Source organism: Emys orbicularis, chromosome 5 (genome assembly GCF_028017835.1).
Source record: "Emys orbicularis isolate rEmyOrb1 chromosome 5, rEmyOrb1.hap1, whole genome shotgun sequence".
NCBI classification, from domain to species: domain Eukaryota; kingdom Metazoa; phylum Chordata; order Testudines; family Emydidae; genus Emys; species Emys orbicularis.
The window spans coordinates 101,191,390-101,209,058 of NC_088687.1; the positions used below are offsets into that span (position 1 = coordinate 101,191,390).

The 17,669-nt window shown below is 37.6% G+C and overlaps 1 protein-coding gene across 3 annotated transcripts in view; it reads left to right on the forward strand.

The window, feature by feature from the left end:
- PDS5A (PDS5 cohesin associated factor A) overlaps positions 1–17,669 on the forward strand; it is a 170,852-nt gene that overhangs the window by 97,355 nt on the left and 55,828 nt on the right. For all 3 annotated transcript variants that reach the window (XM_065405775.1, XM_065405774.1, XM_065405776.1), the window contains 7 exons: positions 1,277–1,371; positions 4,119–4,264; positions 8,373–8,524; positions 11,709–11,822; positions 13,446–13,527; positions 14,244–14,292; positions 14,433–14,572. In XM_065405775.1, coding sequence (XP_065261847.1) covers positions 1,277–1,371; positions 4,119–4,264; positions 8,373–8,524; positions 11,709–11,822; positions 13,446–13,527; positions 14,244–14,292; positions 14,433–14,572 — 778 coding nt within the window. The remainder of the gene's footprint in view (positions 1–1,276; positions 1,372–4,118; positions 4,265–8,372; positions 8,525–11,708; positions 11,823–13,445; positions 13,528–14,243; positions 14,293–14,432; positions 14,573–17,669) is intronic.

The window sequence follows — 17,669 nt, forward strand, 5'->3', positions numbered from 1 at the left end:
AACAATATTAGGAACCATTAGGAAAGGGTTAGAGAAGACAGTAAATATCATAATGACGCTATGTAAATCCATGGTAAGCCCACACCTTGAATACACCATGCAGTCCTGGTTGCCCCCATCTCAGAAAAGATATATTAGAATTGGAAAAGGTATAGCGAAGGGCAACAAAAACGATAAGGGGTATGAAATAGCTTCCATATGAGGAGAGATTAAAAAGACTGGGAAAAGAGATGACAAAAGGTGGTATGATAGAGGTCTATATAAAATCATGAATGGTGTGGAGAAAATGACATAACACAAGAAACAGGGGTCACCCAGTGAAATTAATAGGCAGCAGTTTAAAATAAACAAAAGGAAGTACTTCTTCACACAACACACAGTAAACCTGTGGAACTCATTGCCAGGGGATGTTGTGAAGGCCAAAACTATACCTGGGTTTAAAAAAGAATTAGAAAAGTTCCTGGAGGATAGGTCCATCAATGACTATTAGCCAAGATAGTCAGCTGCATGCTCTGAGTGTCCCTAAGCCTCTAACTGCCAGATGCCAGGACTGGACAACAGGGGGTGGATCACCTATCCTGACAGGATATTGGAGTAATGAACCATTGGTCTGACCCAGTATGGTCATTCTTATGTTCTTATGATTTGCATTAAATAGAGTTTTAAAATAGGGAATCTTTGATCCATGTAAAGTGTTTTAAAACAAAAGTAATTGAAAGTTAGGTTGCAAGAGATTGCCCTAAGACCAGGGATTGTGCGTTCAAAGATCCAAAAATATAAGTGCCTTGTTTATGATGGTGCATTGTTATACCTAAAAGCATCTTTTCAATGTATTTATTAAATACCTCCGATACAATACTTCACTCTGCCTAGACATTTGTATGTTTTTTGTTGAGGTTTTTTTTTTTGTATTTTTTGCATGGCCACATCCATTTTAGTAAATAGCAATTTTAAGTGCAACATTATATTAGCGGATTCTTATTTTCAACACTCCAAGGCTGTAATCCCATTTAAGTGTATTATTGCTATCCTGATACTTTTTGCCCCCCCCCCCCCCCTTTTTTACCTCCCCCCAAGAAGCATTTTGAGCTTTACATTTTTTAAAACCTAATGGACAAATTCTATTTTATGTATTATTATGTACTCTAAAATTATTTTTATGCAGTTGACGTAACAGTAACACATTCTCAACATACTTATGTGACGATGTAAAGAGAAACATTGATTTTTAAAGATAATCCAAAAACTTAACATGCTTCATTTTCCATCCCTCTAGATTTAATGATATCCATGTCCCTGTGAGATTAGAAAGTGTGAAATTTGCCAGTCATTGTTTAATGAACCATCCGGATTTAGCAAAAGACCTCACCGGTAAGATGCATAATTTAAAGTTTAAAAAAAATTTTGGCTGAGGGAGGAAATTGTTTCAAGTACATAGCAATATGGTTCTGAAATATGTTAAGACCGGACTTGCCTGTGCTGGATGGGGAGTACTAAGGCATTCATTTAAGGTAGATTTTCCTGTAGAAGGCAAGAGAGTTTTTTAAAAGTAGGCATTTCACATTGGGTATGTTTTGTTGCTAGCTTTATAGAACAAAGATGGTCCAATTATCCTATGTAGAATTAGTTTTAACCTAATCATCTCAAATTTTGATGAAATCTTGGCCCTGACAGAGCAGGTTAACCATTGAGCATGTGGAATGGGATTTTCAGAAGTACTTAGCGTTTCCCTAACTCTGCTTCCATTGATTTACAAAATCCCACCCATGATCTAACAATTAAATTCCTCCTGCAGGCCAGCATTATAGCCAGTTTTAACTTGTGAAAGTTGGAAAGCAGGGATAGAAGAACATAACACAAGGACCAGTTACATCCTTTGGCATATTTTCATTTTTCAGTCCCCTTTGCCCCACCCGCCTTTTTTTTAATACCATAATCATGATGTGCTCAGCATGCTCGGTCTCATTTTCAGTGGTGATTAGCACCAATAGATCCCACTGACTTCGGTAGGAACTGAATGCTCAGCACCACTGAAAGTCAGGACACTTACAATTAGATTTTTTTCCCCTTAAACCAGATGTTGGAGTAATTGCTGAAGGTGAATGAGCAGATTTTTATAAAGTGGGAAATAGGTCTATATTTTCCTTTTTTTTTAAATGGTTCATGTATTTTGGAAATGTGAAATAAGGCATTATTGCTAAGACTCAATTTGTGCCCACAGTATTGTGGAATCTCTGGAAAATATTAGTTTTGCCTGTCTTCACCTGCTAGTATTGATGCACCAGACTATGGGTTGGTCTACACTAACACTGTAAGTCAATCTGAGTAACACTAGTTCATTTATGTAAGTTACATAACTGAAGTCGACATAATTTAGGGCGACTTCCAGTGGTGTCTACACTGCACTATGTCAATGAGAGACGTTCTTCCATTGACATAGCTTCCCCCGCTTGGGGAGGTGGAGTACAGATGTTGACAGGAGGGTGCTCTCCCATTGACTTAGCATGTCTTCACCAGACCTACTAAATCGACTCTGCTGCATCGATCACAGTGGTGCCGATTTAGCCGGTAGTATAGACCTGGTTTACGTTTTGCTGTTCAGACATCTGTATTCTTCAGCAGGTCTCTTCTCAGGCTATATCTATGTTACAGGAACTATAGTAGCATAGCTACAGTGCCATAGCTGTGCCACTTTAATCCTGTGGTGTAGACAAAGACTACAGCAATGAAAGGGGTATTTTCATCATTGTAGGAACTCCACTTCCCTGAGCAGTGGTAGCTAGGTTGGACGGAGAAATGCTTCTGTTGATCTAGCTTCGTTTACACCAGGGACTAGATCAGCATAACTGTGGTGCTTAGATGTGGATTTTCCGTAGCCCTGAGCACCGTCGATCTAAGATTTAAATGTAGACAAGGCCTCATTAATATTCATTGGAAAGATATATTTTAAGTATTTTAGGTAAAAGAATATAAGTGGGGGTCTCCAGGTAAAATTGTTCAAGTTTATATGTAGTCTGATTAGAGAGATGTCGGTTGTGACTCCGCAGTTAAGTTTGCATTGTGATTGACAGGAAACAAATCCTTTAATTTCTATTCACTGTTTCTCTAGAATTTTATAAAAAAGGGATTAAAGGGATTAGTAGGTTGGCTAGTAGTTTAGAGAATACTAACTTTTCACCTTTGGAAACTCTCTGGTTCAGATATGGTTTAAGTTGTAACTGTAAATGAGTTTGATCTCATTAGGGTCTCTATTGGATATTGGCCAGTTCCACGCATACACTACGTAATTTGAGCTGTGTTGTGGCCTGTTGAGTCTATATTTGATGTACTCAAGTAGTCCGTAAATACTTGATGACACAATGGCCCTGTAACAATTTTGAAGTAATCATTACAGCGAACACGGCAAAAAAAATTCTTGTTGAAAGGTATCTAACTATAAACTTATAAAATCAATATAATCTGTTTAAATAGACAGTTTTAAAGATTCTGATATGTATTTTGAAGAACTGGTATCTGTATGATATACCAGAATAACTCTCAGGGAGCTGTCGCAGAATGTAGTTGCAAATCCTCCTTCCCCCCCCCCCCCCCCCCAAAAATACTGTAAAGGACTTTTCTACAATTTTTTTAAATTAATGCATTAAGATAGGATTTTGATGGGAATTTCTATATTTAGATATTAATGATGCTATTTAAATTGACAGAAGATTACGCTATGACTAAAATAAAATCCTTAATTTAGTCTGTTGTGATGGATCATGCTTCTGTGAAATAATGCTCCCTCAGGGCATTATAGAACAGTGTGTTACAAACATAATCTAAAATATTGAGGCACAGTGAGCTGAGTTTCAGCCTTAACTCGGAATTTTGTCATTTCTGACTCAAACTAATCTTTAATGATTTACAACATTTTAAATGTATTACTTATATTGTAAACACCTTGGGGCTGAGAATTATTATATACAGTTTCATGTGTAGTAGATGATATAGTTGTACATTTTGACTGAGGTTTGTGTAGTTTTAATTTTCCTAATAAAGTGTCATTTGTTGTGCATCTGCAACAAAAGCACTTAAGTATACTTTTCATGGTTACCATTGTTGTTTTTTTATTGTAATAGAGTACTTGAAGGTTAGATCACATGACCCAGAAGAAGCCATTCGACATGATGTCATTGTTACAATTATAACGGCTGGGAAGAGAGACCTTTCTTTAGTCAATGACCAGCTACTTGGCTTTGTAAGGGAAAGAACACTAGATAAACGGGTAAGGTATAATACTTCATTTGCAGTAATTGCCACCTTTAAATACAACTGATGAAGAAAAAATGGCAAAACCAGAATCTTCTATGCATTGAGGAGATGGGTTACAGTTTTGTGCGGTTAATTAGAATGCAGTGGCAAAATTAATTCTCACTAGAAGGCAGACTGTTCAAATGCAGGCAGTGTGTCTGAGCAGGGGCTATATATCAGGGAAATGAGATCATTATTCTGCCAGGAATAATGTGAATTTCACCATCAGCTCCTCACTAGCCAGAGGTCTGACAGTGTGATTGGCCTAAGGGAGTCGGGCGCCCTCCCAGAAACTTGTCAGTGAAGACTAATTTCAGCTCTAGATGAGGTTTCTTTATGGGATTCATCTCTGAAAAGAGCTTAATGGACTTAAATTCTGGGAAAAATAAAAATTGACAGCTGACTGGAAATGGCTACGAAGCACACACAACTATTTGAGGTAAACAGTAATATAACATGGTGTTTTTAAAAGGCTTTCAACTCTATTTTAGTTGTCTTTCAAAGTGAGTAGGAGACATATAACTTTTGTGAGCTCTCAGCATTCATCAGATTTTTTTGTACAGCTTTTGCCTTATTCTTTTATATCTGCTTGTGACTACCTCCTCATTTTGAATCTAGTAATCTTTTGAGTCCTGAACACATGATTTAAACCTCATTTAACTATTCTCCTGCATAAGTACGATGACAATACTTGCTTTCCACAGTTCATATTTCCCTTGGACAAGCCCCTGTTTTTGACACATGTCCATCCATTTGCTTCCATCTGATTCTTTTTGGGCTACTCTTTTTATTCAGCTATTCAACTAGTGTAGATTTTGTAGACTACTGACTTTGTTCTATTTCTTTGGTGTAAGTTGTCTTAGTGCTTCCAGGAGAGGGGAACTGAAAGCTTCTGATCCATGAGAGTCCTCCATGAGAGCTCTTTTTCTAAAGACCCAGCCTGCTTGTAGAAAGGGCACTGCAGAAATGGTTCAAACACTTTCCTCTTCTGTTGAAACAGGCCATTTTATCTTAAAGACTCCAAGTTCAATGGCGCCTTTTCATCTCAATTCTCTAGGAAGAGGCTTATTGAAGGAAAGTTTTGGGACAGGCTTTGAAAGTTGGCTCAAGTTCCCATTTGCCCAAACGTCTAGGCCAGGTAGGGACTTTTCCTTTCCCCAGGAAGAAACACTTGGGTTAGTCAACTTCAGTGAGTGGCTTTGGGATGAGAAACCAAAGGAACAGACTCCAAGCTCCCTTCTCTCTTTAACCACTTCCCTGAATATCTCCAGTTTTAACTTTTCCTTCACCACTGAAGGAGGACTCAAAAGCATTTTGGGAGCTGACAACCTGCCTGGCTCCTGTTTTAGAGACCCCTTGAATTGAGAAAAAGGGAGAACCCGGTGATTTTTCTATCCTGAATTTAATAGAAAACTGAAGGGCTTTTCTGACAAAGGGTTCTTTGGAACCTTATGAAACTGTTGTCTCACCCATTGACAGAAGAGATTAATTGTACCAGGTATCCCAGGAAGGTTTTGACCAAGGTATTTAAATCTCTTTTGAGCTAAATCAAAAGAGCACCTTTCTATCCTTATCCTTCTTTATCATTCTGCTGCCTTTGATGCTGATGATCTCATTCTCCAACTTTTGTTTCTCTTCTCTCTTGGCTTCTTTGACTGTGATCAGCACCCTATTGACTGCTCTTTTAGTTTTTCATATAATAGCTCCTTATCTTCCCTTCTCTCTATAGATTCTTTTCCACACCCATCACTGTGATATCTGAATTTCTCCCTCATCTGACAGCATTCTCTCAGGATTCTGTCCTCCCTTGTCTGTCTGTTAATGCCCTTCTCTGTTCCCATGGTTTCAACTACTACCTTTGTGCCAGTAATTCCCAAACCTACCAATTTCACATTTTAAGCTGCTTCTGATATCTCCTTTTGATGGATGTTCTACTGACATCTTAAGAATAACCTTTCCAAAGCTGAACTTTTCCAAAATCTTTCCTCCTAATCCTTCTCCTTCACCTTCCTTCTTTCTTCCCAATGACAGCTCAGTCCTTCCTGTCTCCTATATAGCTGATGAACACACAGCTCAAGATGGGAATGTCTACATCTACATGTGGAAAATAGTATTTTACTACTTTTTGAAAGATAAATATTTTTGTAATACTTTATTTTCTTCTTAGTTTGTTTTAGTTGCTAGGTAAGTAGGCAAATACCCACAAAGATGTCAGTATTTTATAATTTATTTAATTGATTTTATGTGCACTTGAAAGTTTTCTGTACTAAAATCTGTATGATATGTCATGCCACCTAGTGGCAAATTGTTTCTTGCCTTTTACCTACATCCAGTGTTACTGATTGTGAATTGCTTTGTGATTTAAGAAATATATGGCAAAACATGGATCTGATTTTTTTCCTCTTTATATAGTATAGGCCCTGACTCTTCAACTGATGGTGTATGAGCAGACTTGTCTGTTCATGTAGAGCTCCATTAACTACAGTGGGGTTCTATGTGGATATAGCAAATTGTCCATGCACTGTCAATTTTAGATTTTAGTTTGTAATGATTTGGCAAGATGAAAGTTCTCTCATCAACTTAACAGAGGTCCTTGGGCTAAATAGTGGATTGATTTTTGGTTGTTCCATATGAAAAAGGAGTTGGTAGAAATAGAAAGTGGTTTGAGAAGCAAAATAGGATTTGAGACGCTTCCATACAACGATGGATTGAAATCAGAATTCATTTTTTAAAAGAAAAACGTAACCTCTTCGGGGTAGGACCACTAGCATAATTGGGGCCTCTGAGCACCACCGCTAATGAATAATACTGAGAGGGAGGCATAAGAGCTTTATAAAATGAGTGGACAGTATGGAGGCAAATAGTTTAGTAAAATTGTAATGAGATTAGACACACTACATGAATAATAGCATCTGCAATTACACTAGATAGGATTAAAAAATTATGAGCACTGTCACAGTTCAGGGGAACTGCACCTGTATTTCCCCTTAGCCTTTGTCTTTCTGGGTGGAGACCTCTGTGTCTCTCCCTTATGACTGGGGTATTCCCAGACTGCACAGTTCTCTCTATTTCCCAGCACAGACAGGTTGCCCGAAGGACACCTGATTTCTTTCTCTCCAGAGAGTGATTATCAACAGTTATAACTACTGCAGTTCTTTCTAAGCAGGCCTACTTTATCCTTAAGGTAAAAGGTATGAAAGAAAAAACATTTAAAAATAACAAAACAACATAAACATATGGTAATAGGCTTACTAGAATTAACCCCAGCCCTAACATGGATTCTGGAAAGATAAGTCCTTTAACCTTGACCCTGGGGAGTCCTTGTGGTTATCAGTTTATCACAGCTTGAGCTAAGAACAATCGTACTCATAACCTGTTCAGTTTCCCCTTTCAGGGTCTTTGATCTGGAGTTTCCAGATGTAGGTAATTAGTACACAATGAGTCTCTCTCGCAGGGCATATATTCAAAAGGTTGCCTTCTGAGGGGAGAATTTGCATCCCTCTCACTGCAAAGTACTTACTAGGAATCCTCATTATACCTATTGTTCCAAAAAGACCTTTGAACTTCATGATACCTTCCAGAGATTGCATTAATCTTTTCTTTCTGCTAAAGAATTTCTATACAATCTCACAATAGTACATAAACATTTCCTTTCTAATATAATATGCCCCCAAAGTATTAACCTTAGTTCAGTAAGGTTTAATGTAATTCAGTAAAATAAATTCAGGATATTGTCAGTCTGTCACAAGCACTATGAATTCTCTCATACTTCAGGACTAGCTGAGATGTGGAAGAAATTCTCTCCTAAAGTACAAATTGCACAATTGCAGTTTCATGAACTTTTTTGGGGTGGAGGGAGAGGAAAAGTTGGATCCTTTGAAGCTTCCAATGTTGATCATTATGTAGGAGACAGTAATACCTAACTAAATGAACCATTGTTCTGTTCTGTTCTGGTTGCTTCCATGAATTAAAGTTGAGTTTACTGCATCTGTCTGTTAACTTTGTCTTTCTCACTTCATTGCATTTAGTATATATTGTGTGTATTTGTGATAGATATTTAATAAACATATTTTTCTTTTAAGTGGCGAGTAAGAAAAGAAGCTATGATGGGACTTGCCCAGCTATACAAGAAGTATTGTCTTCATGCTGAGGCTGGCAAAGATGCTGCAGAGAAAGTGAGCTGGATAAAGGATAAACTTTTGCACATATATTATCAGAATAGCATTGATGACAAGTGAGTCAACTTAAGCCTTCATAAATTTAATTATATAGCTATAAGAAATATTCTGAAGAACAAAAGTGTACGCTTATCCCGAGGAAGTTGTTAGAAGATACTAATGATGTCCTCATGGCACATTTTAAACATTAGTGCTGCAAGTGTTGCAAATAGATTTGGAATTAATTCAACACTCTCCCTTCCAGCACCCCCGATTAAAGATTATTTGCTCTAAGTTATTTAGGATGATCAGGTTTTTTGTATCTAGCCCTAAATTGTAGACTTGGAGCTAGATCTGAGATGATGGTTAGCTTTTTCTTTCTTAAACTCACTGACTACTGCTTAGAAAAAGACTCTACTTTTGTTTCTCCTATACTCAGTTTTTGTTTTCTTGTGGGGGGTTTTTTGGTCAGTAAAAGTTGCTAAGGCTGACTGCTAAAATCCATCATTACCTGTGGCAACCTTAATTCTGCTTTCATAGGTATGCATAATAATACAGTCTTTAATTACATGAGATACTTTTTTTTTTTTTTTTTTTTTTTTTTACGGGACCCATACCTCTTTCAGTGCACAAGATGGGTAGTGTGCAGGGAATAAATCAGTGTTGCCTAGTGAATGAGGTGGTTGTCTGTAGAACCCTTGCCTCACTTGTTGCAAAAATTAGAATTGTGAAATGAATGAGGTAGGGGACGGAAAGAAGAGAAAGTGTGTGTCACATGTCATGGCAACTGCACCTGTATTTTCCCGTCAGTGATTCAGCAAGGGCACCCACTCTTGGCTTTCAGCTCCACAGCAGTTGCCTCTCGTGGGTGGAGAAATGCATCTCTCTGCCTACTGATCAGGATATTCTCAGGTTGAACAGTTCCCGTGCCTTCACTTGCTGTTCCCAGTGCAGACAGGTTGCCCAAAGATACCTTCTTGCTTTCTCTTCAGAGACAGATAACAGTGTAATTGCTACAGATATAAGTTACTATTCAGTTTTTTCTAAGCAAGTCTACTTTATTCTTAAGGTAAAGAATATTACAGAGAAAACATATTAAAAACAATAAAAGAACCTATGCTAATAAGCTTACCAGAGTTCATGTAACACTCACATGGGCTCTGGCAAGTGCAGTCTTTTAATACCTCATCCTAGGGGCATCCTTGTGGCTTCAGCTCAGAACATGCACCCTCATAACATATTCAGTTCCCTGTTTATAGAGCCTAGGGGTCTTTGAACTGGAGTTTCCAGAAGCAGGTAGGTAGTACACCCTGGGGAGAGAGACCCTTTGTATATCTTCAGAAGGTTGGCTTCAGAGAAAGAGAATTTGCATTCCCCTCACCTCAGTGTGTTTCCGAAAGAAATCCACTTTATACATATTGTTCCAAAAAGACCTTTGAACTTCCTAATACTTTCCACTGATTTCATTAATCTTGTTTTTCTGCTAAATTCCATACACTCTCACAATAGTACATAAACATTTGCATTTGCAATACAATGAGCTCCAAAGGTGTTAATCTTACTGAATTAGGGTTAACTTCATTCAGTAAAGTTTATCTTAATTTCATAAGGTTTGTTCAGGATCATACAGGATATTGTCAGTCTTTCACTGAATTTTCTCATGGTTAAGGCAGTTGAATGCCACTGAGGAGATTAGGTTTCTGTTCCTGCCATAGATTCCTTTTGTGATTCTGGGCAAATCATTTAGACCAGCATTTTCCCAGGTGCCCACTAGTTGTATGCTGCTTATTTTCTGAGTGCCCAACTTGAAAAAAATTGGGGCTCGATTTGTAGAGATGCTTGATGCTTAGAACTGCAGCTGAAGTCAATGAGAGCTTTGAATTCTCATCCTCTCTGGTAGTAGAGCAGTGTGGTTTGGTGGGATGAACCTGTGTTGGGGCTCAAAAGGCAGTGAGTTCCAATCCTAGCTCTGCCACTGACTTGCTCTTTGGTGGTGTGGTAAACGATTTTGTCTGTCTTGTTTCAGTTTCCCCATCTGTAAATGAATGTAAGGATACTTACCCACAACCCTCAAATTTAGTGCTGTAGGGCTTAACTTAATGCGTGTACAGTGCTTTAAGCTTATAGAGTACTATTAAAATGCTATGTCCTCTGAAAATCAGACCCTGTGTGTCTCAGATTAGTGTAGTCTTTTGCAAATTTTGGTAATTTCCTCTGTGACTCTGTTCCTCTTCTGTGAACACCCTCAAGGCCACACTGAATGATGAGGATAAAAAGAGTTATTGAACAGCCGTCTCAGTCCTTGAGCACTATCCATCCTGTGCACTGAATAAAACTAGTATGTGATCATGTGTGTATCATCACACACTCACACATGCACAGAATGAAGGTTACACAGACAGCCTTAATTTTGTCACTGCCTAACATTTTAGAGCTTGACTTTGCAACCCTAAAAATGTTCTTTTAATGTATTTTTGGTATGCAGTCTGTATGATTAAAGCTTATCTGTTGTGCAGTGCATGGTTTTGTATTTTAGTTACATATAATCATATAAACTGCAACTACTTTATTGTGAAGTTCTTTAATCAAAGTTTCCATAAAAAAGTTGAGAAATTTAACTTTGCCCACTTTGTTTTCCCTTCACTCTTTTTTCTTACGTATATCTTGGTGTATGCTTACCTCCATTTTTTTCAGTGTTATTTGTCCTCAGTTTTTTTTATTATAAATATCAGCAGTTTTAAATACATTGTTTCTGTTTCTTAAATACTATCCTTACCTTTTGAGACATTTTGCTAAGTCTACCTTTTCTTCAGCTTCTTATTGTATTCTTCTTTTGTGTTTTTTACTCTATGGGTGTGCACACTCTTCCTGTTCCCCTTTGAATGAGAATGGTGACAAGGATAGATCCTGAGACTAGTTATTAGAAGAATCTAGAGGGAGAAAGGAGAATATCATGGGTGATTAAGGCCCATTTTTCTTGGCATCTGAAGGAATGGGGAGAGTTCATCTGGGCATTTCTTTCACACCTTTCCAATAGCAGTAGGAAGGAGACCTGTGGAAGGCAGATAGTTACTACTTTCTTCTACCCATTTAGGCTGGAGAAGGTTCCAGTGCCAGTATAGCATAAAATCATAGAAATTTAGGGCTACAAGGGACCTCAAGAGGTCAGGATCTCTGTTTTACAATTAATCTGAACATTATGGATGACTTTGGAAATGTATGGTATTAAAAATTTATTTTAACTTTTTCTCTTTTCTGCAGGTTACTGGTAGAGAAAATCTTTGCTCAGTATCTTGTCCCACACAATTTGGAAACAGAAGAGAGAATGAAATGCTTGTACTATTTATATGCTAGCTTGGATCCAAATGCTGTCAAGTGAGTAGAGGTAGAAAAGTAGGCTGCTTAGATGCTTTTAAAATACATCTTTCTTTTGAATCTTTTCCAGCGTATGCCTTTTGATAGAAAATGATCAGTCTTTATTGCTAGCTCTTAGTCAAAGTATTGGTAATGACAAGACTTGACGTTCTTGTTAGTCAAGTAATTTGAGAACTCTAACTCCTCTGGATTTAGACATTAATAGCTGGTGAAATTAACTAACCTGATTTTTATTTATTTAACAGTTTCTTAGATTGGAAACTTCTCTGTGCAGGTACCATGACCTCCATAGTATTTGTACAGCATCTGTCATCCAGATTCCGCACTGTGCTATCACAAGATGAACAATACAATAATAAATAATGAATTACCAATACTGTTTACAACTATAGTTTCAAAGTATTTCAAGTACACATATTTTTAAATGCTGATTCCAGATGGATAACTACAATAAAACAGGATGCCTTGATGTTAGGGGGTATTTTGATCCAATTTTAATGTTTTCAGTGAATTTTACATCAAGAGTAACTAACTCTGACTTCAGTTATTTTGAATAAGATCGGTTACCTGGTTGCAAGATTGAAAGTAATGTGCAAGAAAGTCGTAGTTGAATAAAATTCAAAACATCAATTTAGTAACAATTTTAGGGCTGCAGTATGGCTTTTAAAAGAGTTATAAGGTTTTTGGTATAGGTAGTTAGTATTATGAGACTTCTGTCTATTCAATGTGTAAATTGAACAGAATGCAAATAAATCTGTGGCCTGTGTGACTGTGGAGAATATTATTTCAATTTTTTGTGTGAGAGAGAATGGGGCATTCTGTAATATCTTGTCTATAGCAGGTTGGATATAGGTGGATGGACAGTAGAGAGATGGTTTTGTCTCTGGCTTGTATGTCGTAACTGATACCAAATGTTATAATCTTGGTATATTAGTATGAGGGTAATACAGTGGAGGATTGAGTCTGATGTGAGTTTGTCTTTTGTAGACAAGTTTTGTAGTATAGTGTGACTGATTTGTCCTAGAAGGGAAAAATGTTTGGGAGGACATTGGTTAAAGGATTAATTCAGGTAGAGGGACAGAGCTAGGGTTGGGCTTAGGAACCTTAGCTTCAAATTTTCTACTTTAGAGATTTTAATATTTTTTAACTAAAATATTCTCTTTGAAAAAAAATTCTCTTATAAGAAACAAACTTCATTCTGTTTTAGTTTTTTTGGGGGGTGATGTTTGTTTTTGAGGTTGGGAAGTTTTCTTGGTGTGTGGTTTTTTTTTTTTTTTAAGGCTTTGTGGAAGTTGAAAGCTCTGACAAAGATAATGGACCAGGTTCTGGTTTCAATTTCACCAGTATAAATCTTGAGCAACTCCACTGAAATCAATGGAGATGTTCTGGATTACATTGTTATATATGAAACAAAATCTAGTCCACTATGCTTGAAACTTGTAACCCCAGTTAGTGTAGCATTTGATAGAACACCTTTCTAGTGTCTTACAGATGTTGTACATGTGAAAAACATAAGCTCAGCTAATAATAATAGCATATGCTTTACTAGCTCAATAAAACTAGCGTATTCTTACAGCATTTGAAGGAACGTGATTGTCATTTCTTTTTCCCTCCCCTTCACAGAGCACTGAATGAGATGTGGAAGTGCCAGAATATGCTTAGGAGTCATGTACGAGAATTATTGGACTTGCATAAGCAGCCCACTGTACGGTTTTTAAAAACTTTTTGTTTTGTCATTAGAGCTAATTTATATAGAGCTAATCTTTTTTGTTTAATGTGATTATTTTGCTGTTTTGGTTTACACTCACAAAATGTTGGTCTTTCATTAAGTAGAAATAAACAACAGATATTTTAAAAATCACTTTCCGTAAGTAACTGTTTCACCTGTAGGGATCTACATGATTTATCATGATTTTCTGTTACCAACTAACAACTTCTTAAGGAGTCAAAAAGTCACATGTAACATTTTATTGTCAGTTTCTCACTTTCGCTTAAATCCCTATGAAATGTTTTAAGATTCTTAAATGGACAGTGCTGTAACATCAAAATCATTATAATTTGTTCATGTTAAAGCAGAATTCAAATGATATTTTAGTAGGATAGGATGTTGCTTGAATTCTCCTTATAGGCTGTATCCTGAAACTGTAGATGAAAATTCATGTTTGGTTTATCATGTTTCAGTGGCTTGTTGTACTTCTGCCTTATTACAAAAGGCAGAATGTATGCTACATATTAATTTTGCAGTTTTTTTAGTGTAACACTTGTTATTAATACCATTGTACTTTCTTTTTTGTCTGTTATTCCAAAAAATTAGAATGGATAGGGCTGCAACAAAAGTAGTGACAGATTAAATGAAGTGTGTAATATAGCATATTACCTGTAGGGAACATCACTGATGTTTTTTTTTTCTCCCTCCCCCAGTCGGAAGCAAATAGTAGTGCCATGTTTGGAAAGCTGATGACCATAGCAAGTGAGTGTGTTAATTTGTTCTGTAAATAGTTATTACAGTATACCTGAAGTTTGCATGATTACAAATATTGAAATAATTAAATAGTGCTGAGTTACAAGTTGTAGGTTTATCTTATGTTTCAATTTTATTTAATAATATAGAAAACCTTCCAGATCCTGGAAAAGCACAAGATTTTGTGAAGAAATTCAATCAGGTTCTTGGGGATGATGAGAAACTTCGATCTCAGCTCGAGTTGTTAATCAGCCCTACATGTTCATGTAAACAGGCAGATGTCTGTGTGGTAAGGATATGGAACAACTGAATTTTATATGTAACATATTTGGGCGTAACTAGCGATTCAGAGGTGATGGCATCTCAAAGTAACTTAGGCCTGGTCTACACAGGGGGAGGGAGGGGGAATCGATCCAAGTTACGCAACTTTATTCACGTAGCTAAAGTCGACGTACTTAGATCTACTCACTGCAGTTGCTTCACTTCGGTGAGTCGACTGCTGACGCTCCCCCGTCGACTCCGCCTGCTCCTCTCGCCCTGGTGGAGTACCGGAGTCGACAGGAGAGCACTTGGGGGTCAATTTATTGTGGCATACCCTTAATGTAGTTTTATGTGACCACTTTAGTTTCATATTGCATAAAATGTCTTTTTGGCTAAAGTGCATAAAGAGCTCTCAGATACATTTTAGAATCAATAACTCAGTTACTAAGAGTACATTTATTCACTTAATGTTGTTCCTTTTTTGGGTGATGGCAGTCAAACATGATCTCTGTAATAGTCTTTTTGTGATATTCTTTTAAGTCTTGTTTAATGTAGATCTCCTGTACTTTGTCTTCCAACTCTACTGAAGCGTTTTTATGAATAACATAAACCTTACCTACCTTATAGATTTTTTTTGACTTCCAAGAACATTCCTTTGAAGATTCTATGTGTATTCTGCAATTGTGTTTTTGTAAAGGTGTCTACTCTTTGTCGTCATTTCATGTAAAATAATTGTCCGAGTATAAATTAGATGTCAGATGCTATTTCTTGGGTCTGCTGGTTTGACCATTATTTTTTACCGGAGGCATTTGTAGTCAAGAACATGTTCCTGGACCTCTTGTGAGAGGTTTGCAGTGTTGGATTTGTCACTTAGAGGTCCTAATTTGTTCAATAGTAAGACAGGTGATGCCCTGTATAAATAGTTTCTCTCAACTGTTATTTAAAATGAGGGCTTCATTTTTTGTTGTCAGTGGCAATACCAACATATACAGAAAAACTTTCAGTATGCTCTTCAGTCCCAACGTACTCAGACAGTCTGAAAGCTTAGTTGTTGTAAAGGACAATAGAGTATCAAGAGAGGAAAGCTTCCTCAGTCCCACTGGTTCCTTTGACATCTTCGCTGAAGCAGCAATTTTTTTACACTTGTAGGAAGCTTAGATACAGTCCTTTTATAATTTTAAGGAGCTAGGTACATAGGACCAAGAAGTAGATCATGTGGAAGTTTTCCATATTTAAATTTTGACTCTCCAAATTTTGTCCACCTGAGGGCCAAGTTGGCAACTTGTCTAGAGCCAGATGGCCTCTGCTGATTTTTTTTTCTTTTTTAAAGCAGCAAACTCTATCTGTTTATTTTCAATACAGAAATGCCATTGCTCAGAACAGTCACATGCTGAGACCTGTAGTATCTGTATGCCATACATATATATTAAAGATGGGGGAACTTTTAAAGCACATTGTGAAACTGTAGACCAGACTTTGGCCAATTCTGTTTCAAGTGTACATTTTATTTATCTTGATTTAAAGTATAAGAGAGTGCCTATATGCTCACAAGCTCTAGGCTCCCTGACAGTAATTAAACTTACAATCCTAACAGTAATTTAAATTTAGTCACAGAAATATCACCTAGCAGCCCTGGAAAGTTAACATACCAGCCAATAGATACCACTGCAGCAGCAAAAGAAAAAAAAAAAATTCCTACTCAACCAAAAAAATAATTCCCTCATAAAAACTCCATCTCCCCCCAAATAAAGCCTTGGACTTTACAGTGAAATATGAAGATCAACAAATTCAGGCTATTTCAGACAAAGTGGGGATCAAGTTCCAGAGCGTAGGACTCTCAAAAGAACATCCTGTTTTCTGTCTCCTATCTTTTGTTGCAAGAAAGGAATCAAACTTAAGTGTCTCCACTGGACTCAGCTGTGATAGTATTCCATCAGGAGAGTATATGTCCTGTGGATCTCACTCCAGGTGCTCATTCAGCTTGTGTGCAAGATCAGACTCTTTGAATAGCATTGTTTGTTGGGCCTCCCGTGCACCAGGCATGTCCTTGTGTCCTTCCCCTACCTGAGAGCATTAAAAGCAGAATGGCTCCAACCAACCCTCAGTTCCTTCTTACCGCCATCAGTGAAATTTTTCTTTTTGCAATTTCCTCCTCTAATTAGGCAGTTAAGGTCAATTTCCTAACAAATTTCCCCTTTCCTTTAATTTTTAATAACATTTTTAAAAAACTTAATTTCTTAAATTGTCTGTAGCATTCTGTGCCACTTCTTAACCTAAAATGGTGTTTTTGGAGCCATTAGGCTTCAAACTCTGTCCATCGTGTAACAAACTTATTCCTCTGACAGACTATCATAAAGGTGAGAGCCATGTGCTGGACTGCTGCTTGGTTTGCTGTACTTTTTCTACAAGAACAAGTAAATCAAGGGACCCTTAGCAGAAGTTTTACCTTCTTGAGCAATCAGTGAGAGGAACTTCAGACCTTGGAGAATGGGCATCAATCTCCAAAATGGAGCTTGTCACTTCTAAGTCCCAATCAGCCAGTGACCCTGTTAGCCAGCATGCAACACCTAAGGGCAGTACTAGCAAAGGAACTGTGACACCGTTGGACAAGGATCTGAGACCAGCAAAAACTATCTGAAAACTGATGCCTCTCCTCACCAAGACAAGGGATATCAGAACACCAAGATAAACATGATTCTTGACACTCATCTCTCTTTCCGTAAGGAGAGGCTTAAACCTTCACTCTCATCCCAGGAACGGAGCACTAATCCCACTCCTATGATGGGGCAAATGACACTGGCACAGCTTCTAGCTTGGTAGCAAAGAGACTGAGTGCCTACATCTAACACCGTTAGCGACTGACAAGCACCAGAGTTGGCATTGGTAGTAGTATTTGCCCCAACAATAAAACATTTTAATGGTGCCAGCCAACATGATGTTGGAGAAGGTTGCTATGTCTCTGGCACCAATCTTGGCCCTGATGGCACTACACTGAGCACCGGTGTACATCCCAGAGCTCACATTACTAGTGCCACCTCAAAGATCCAGTGTCACCATTGAAGGATGTCTACTCATTTCCCCCCTCCTCAGGACACCCCTTCTCCCCTCTGTTTGCACAGATCAGG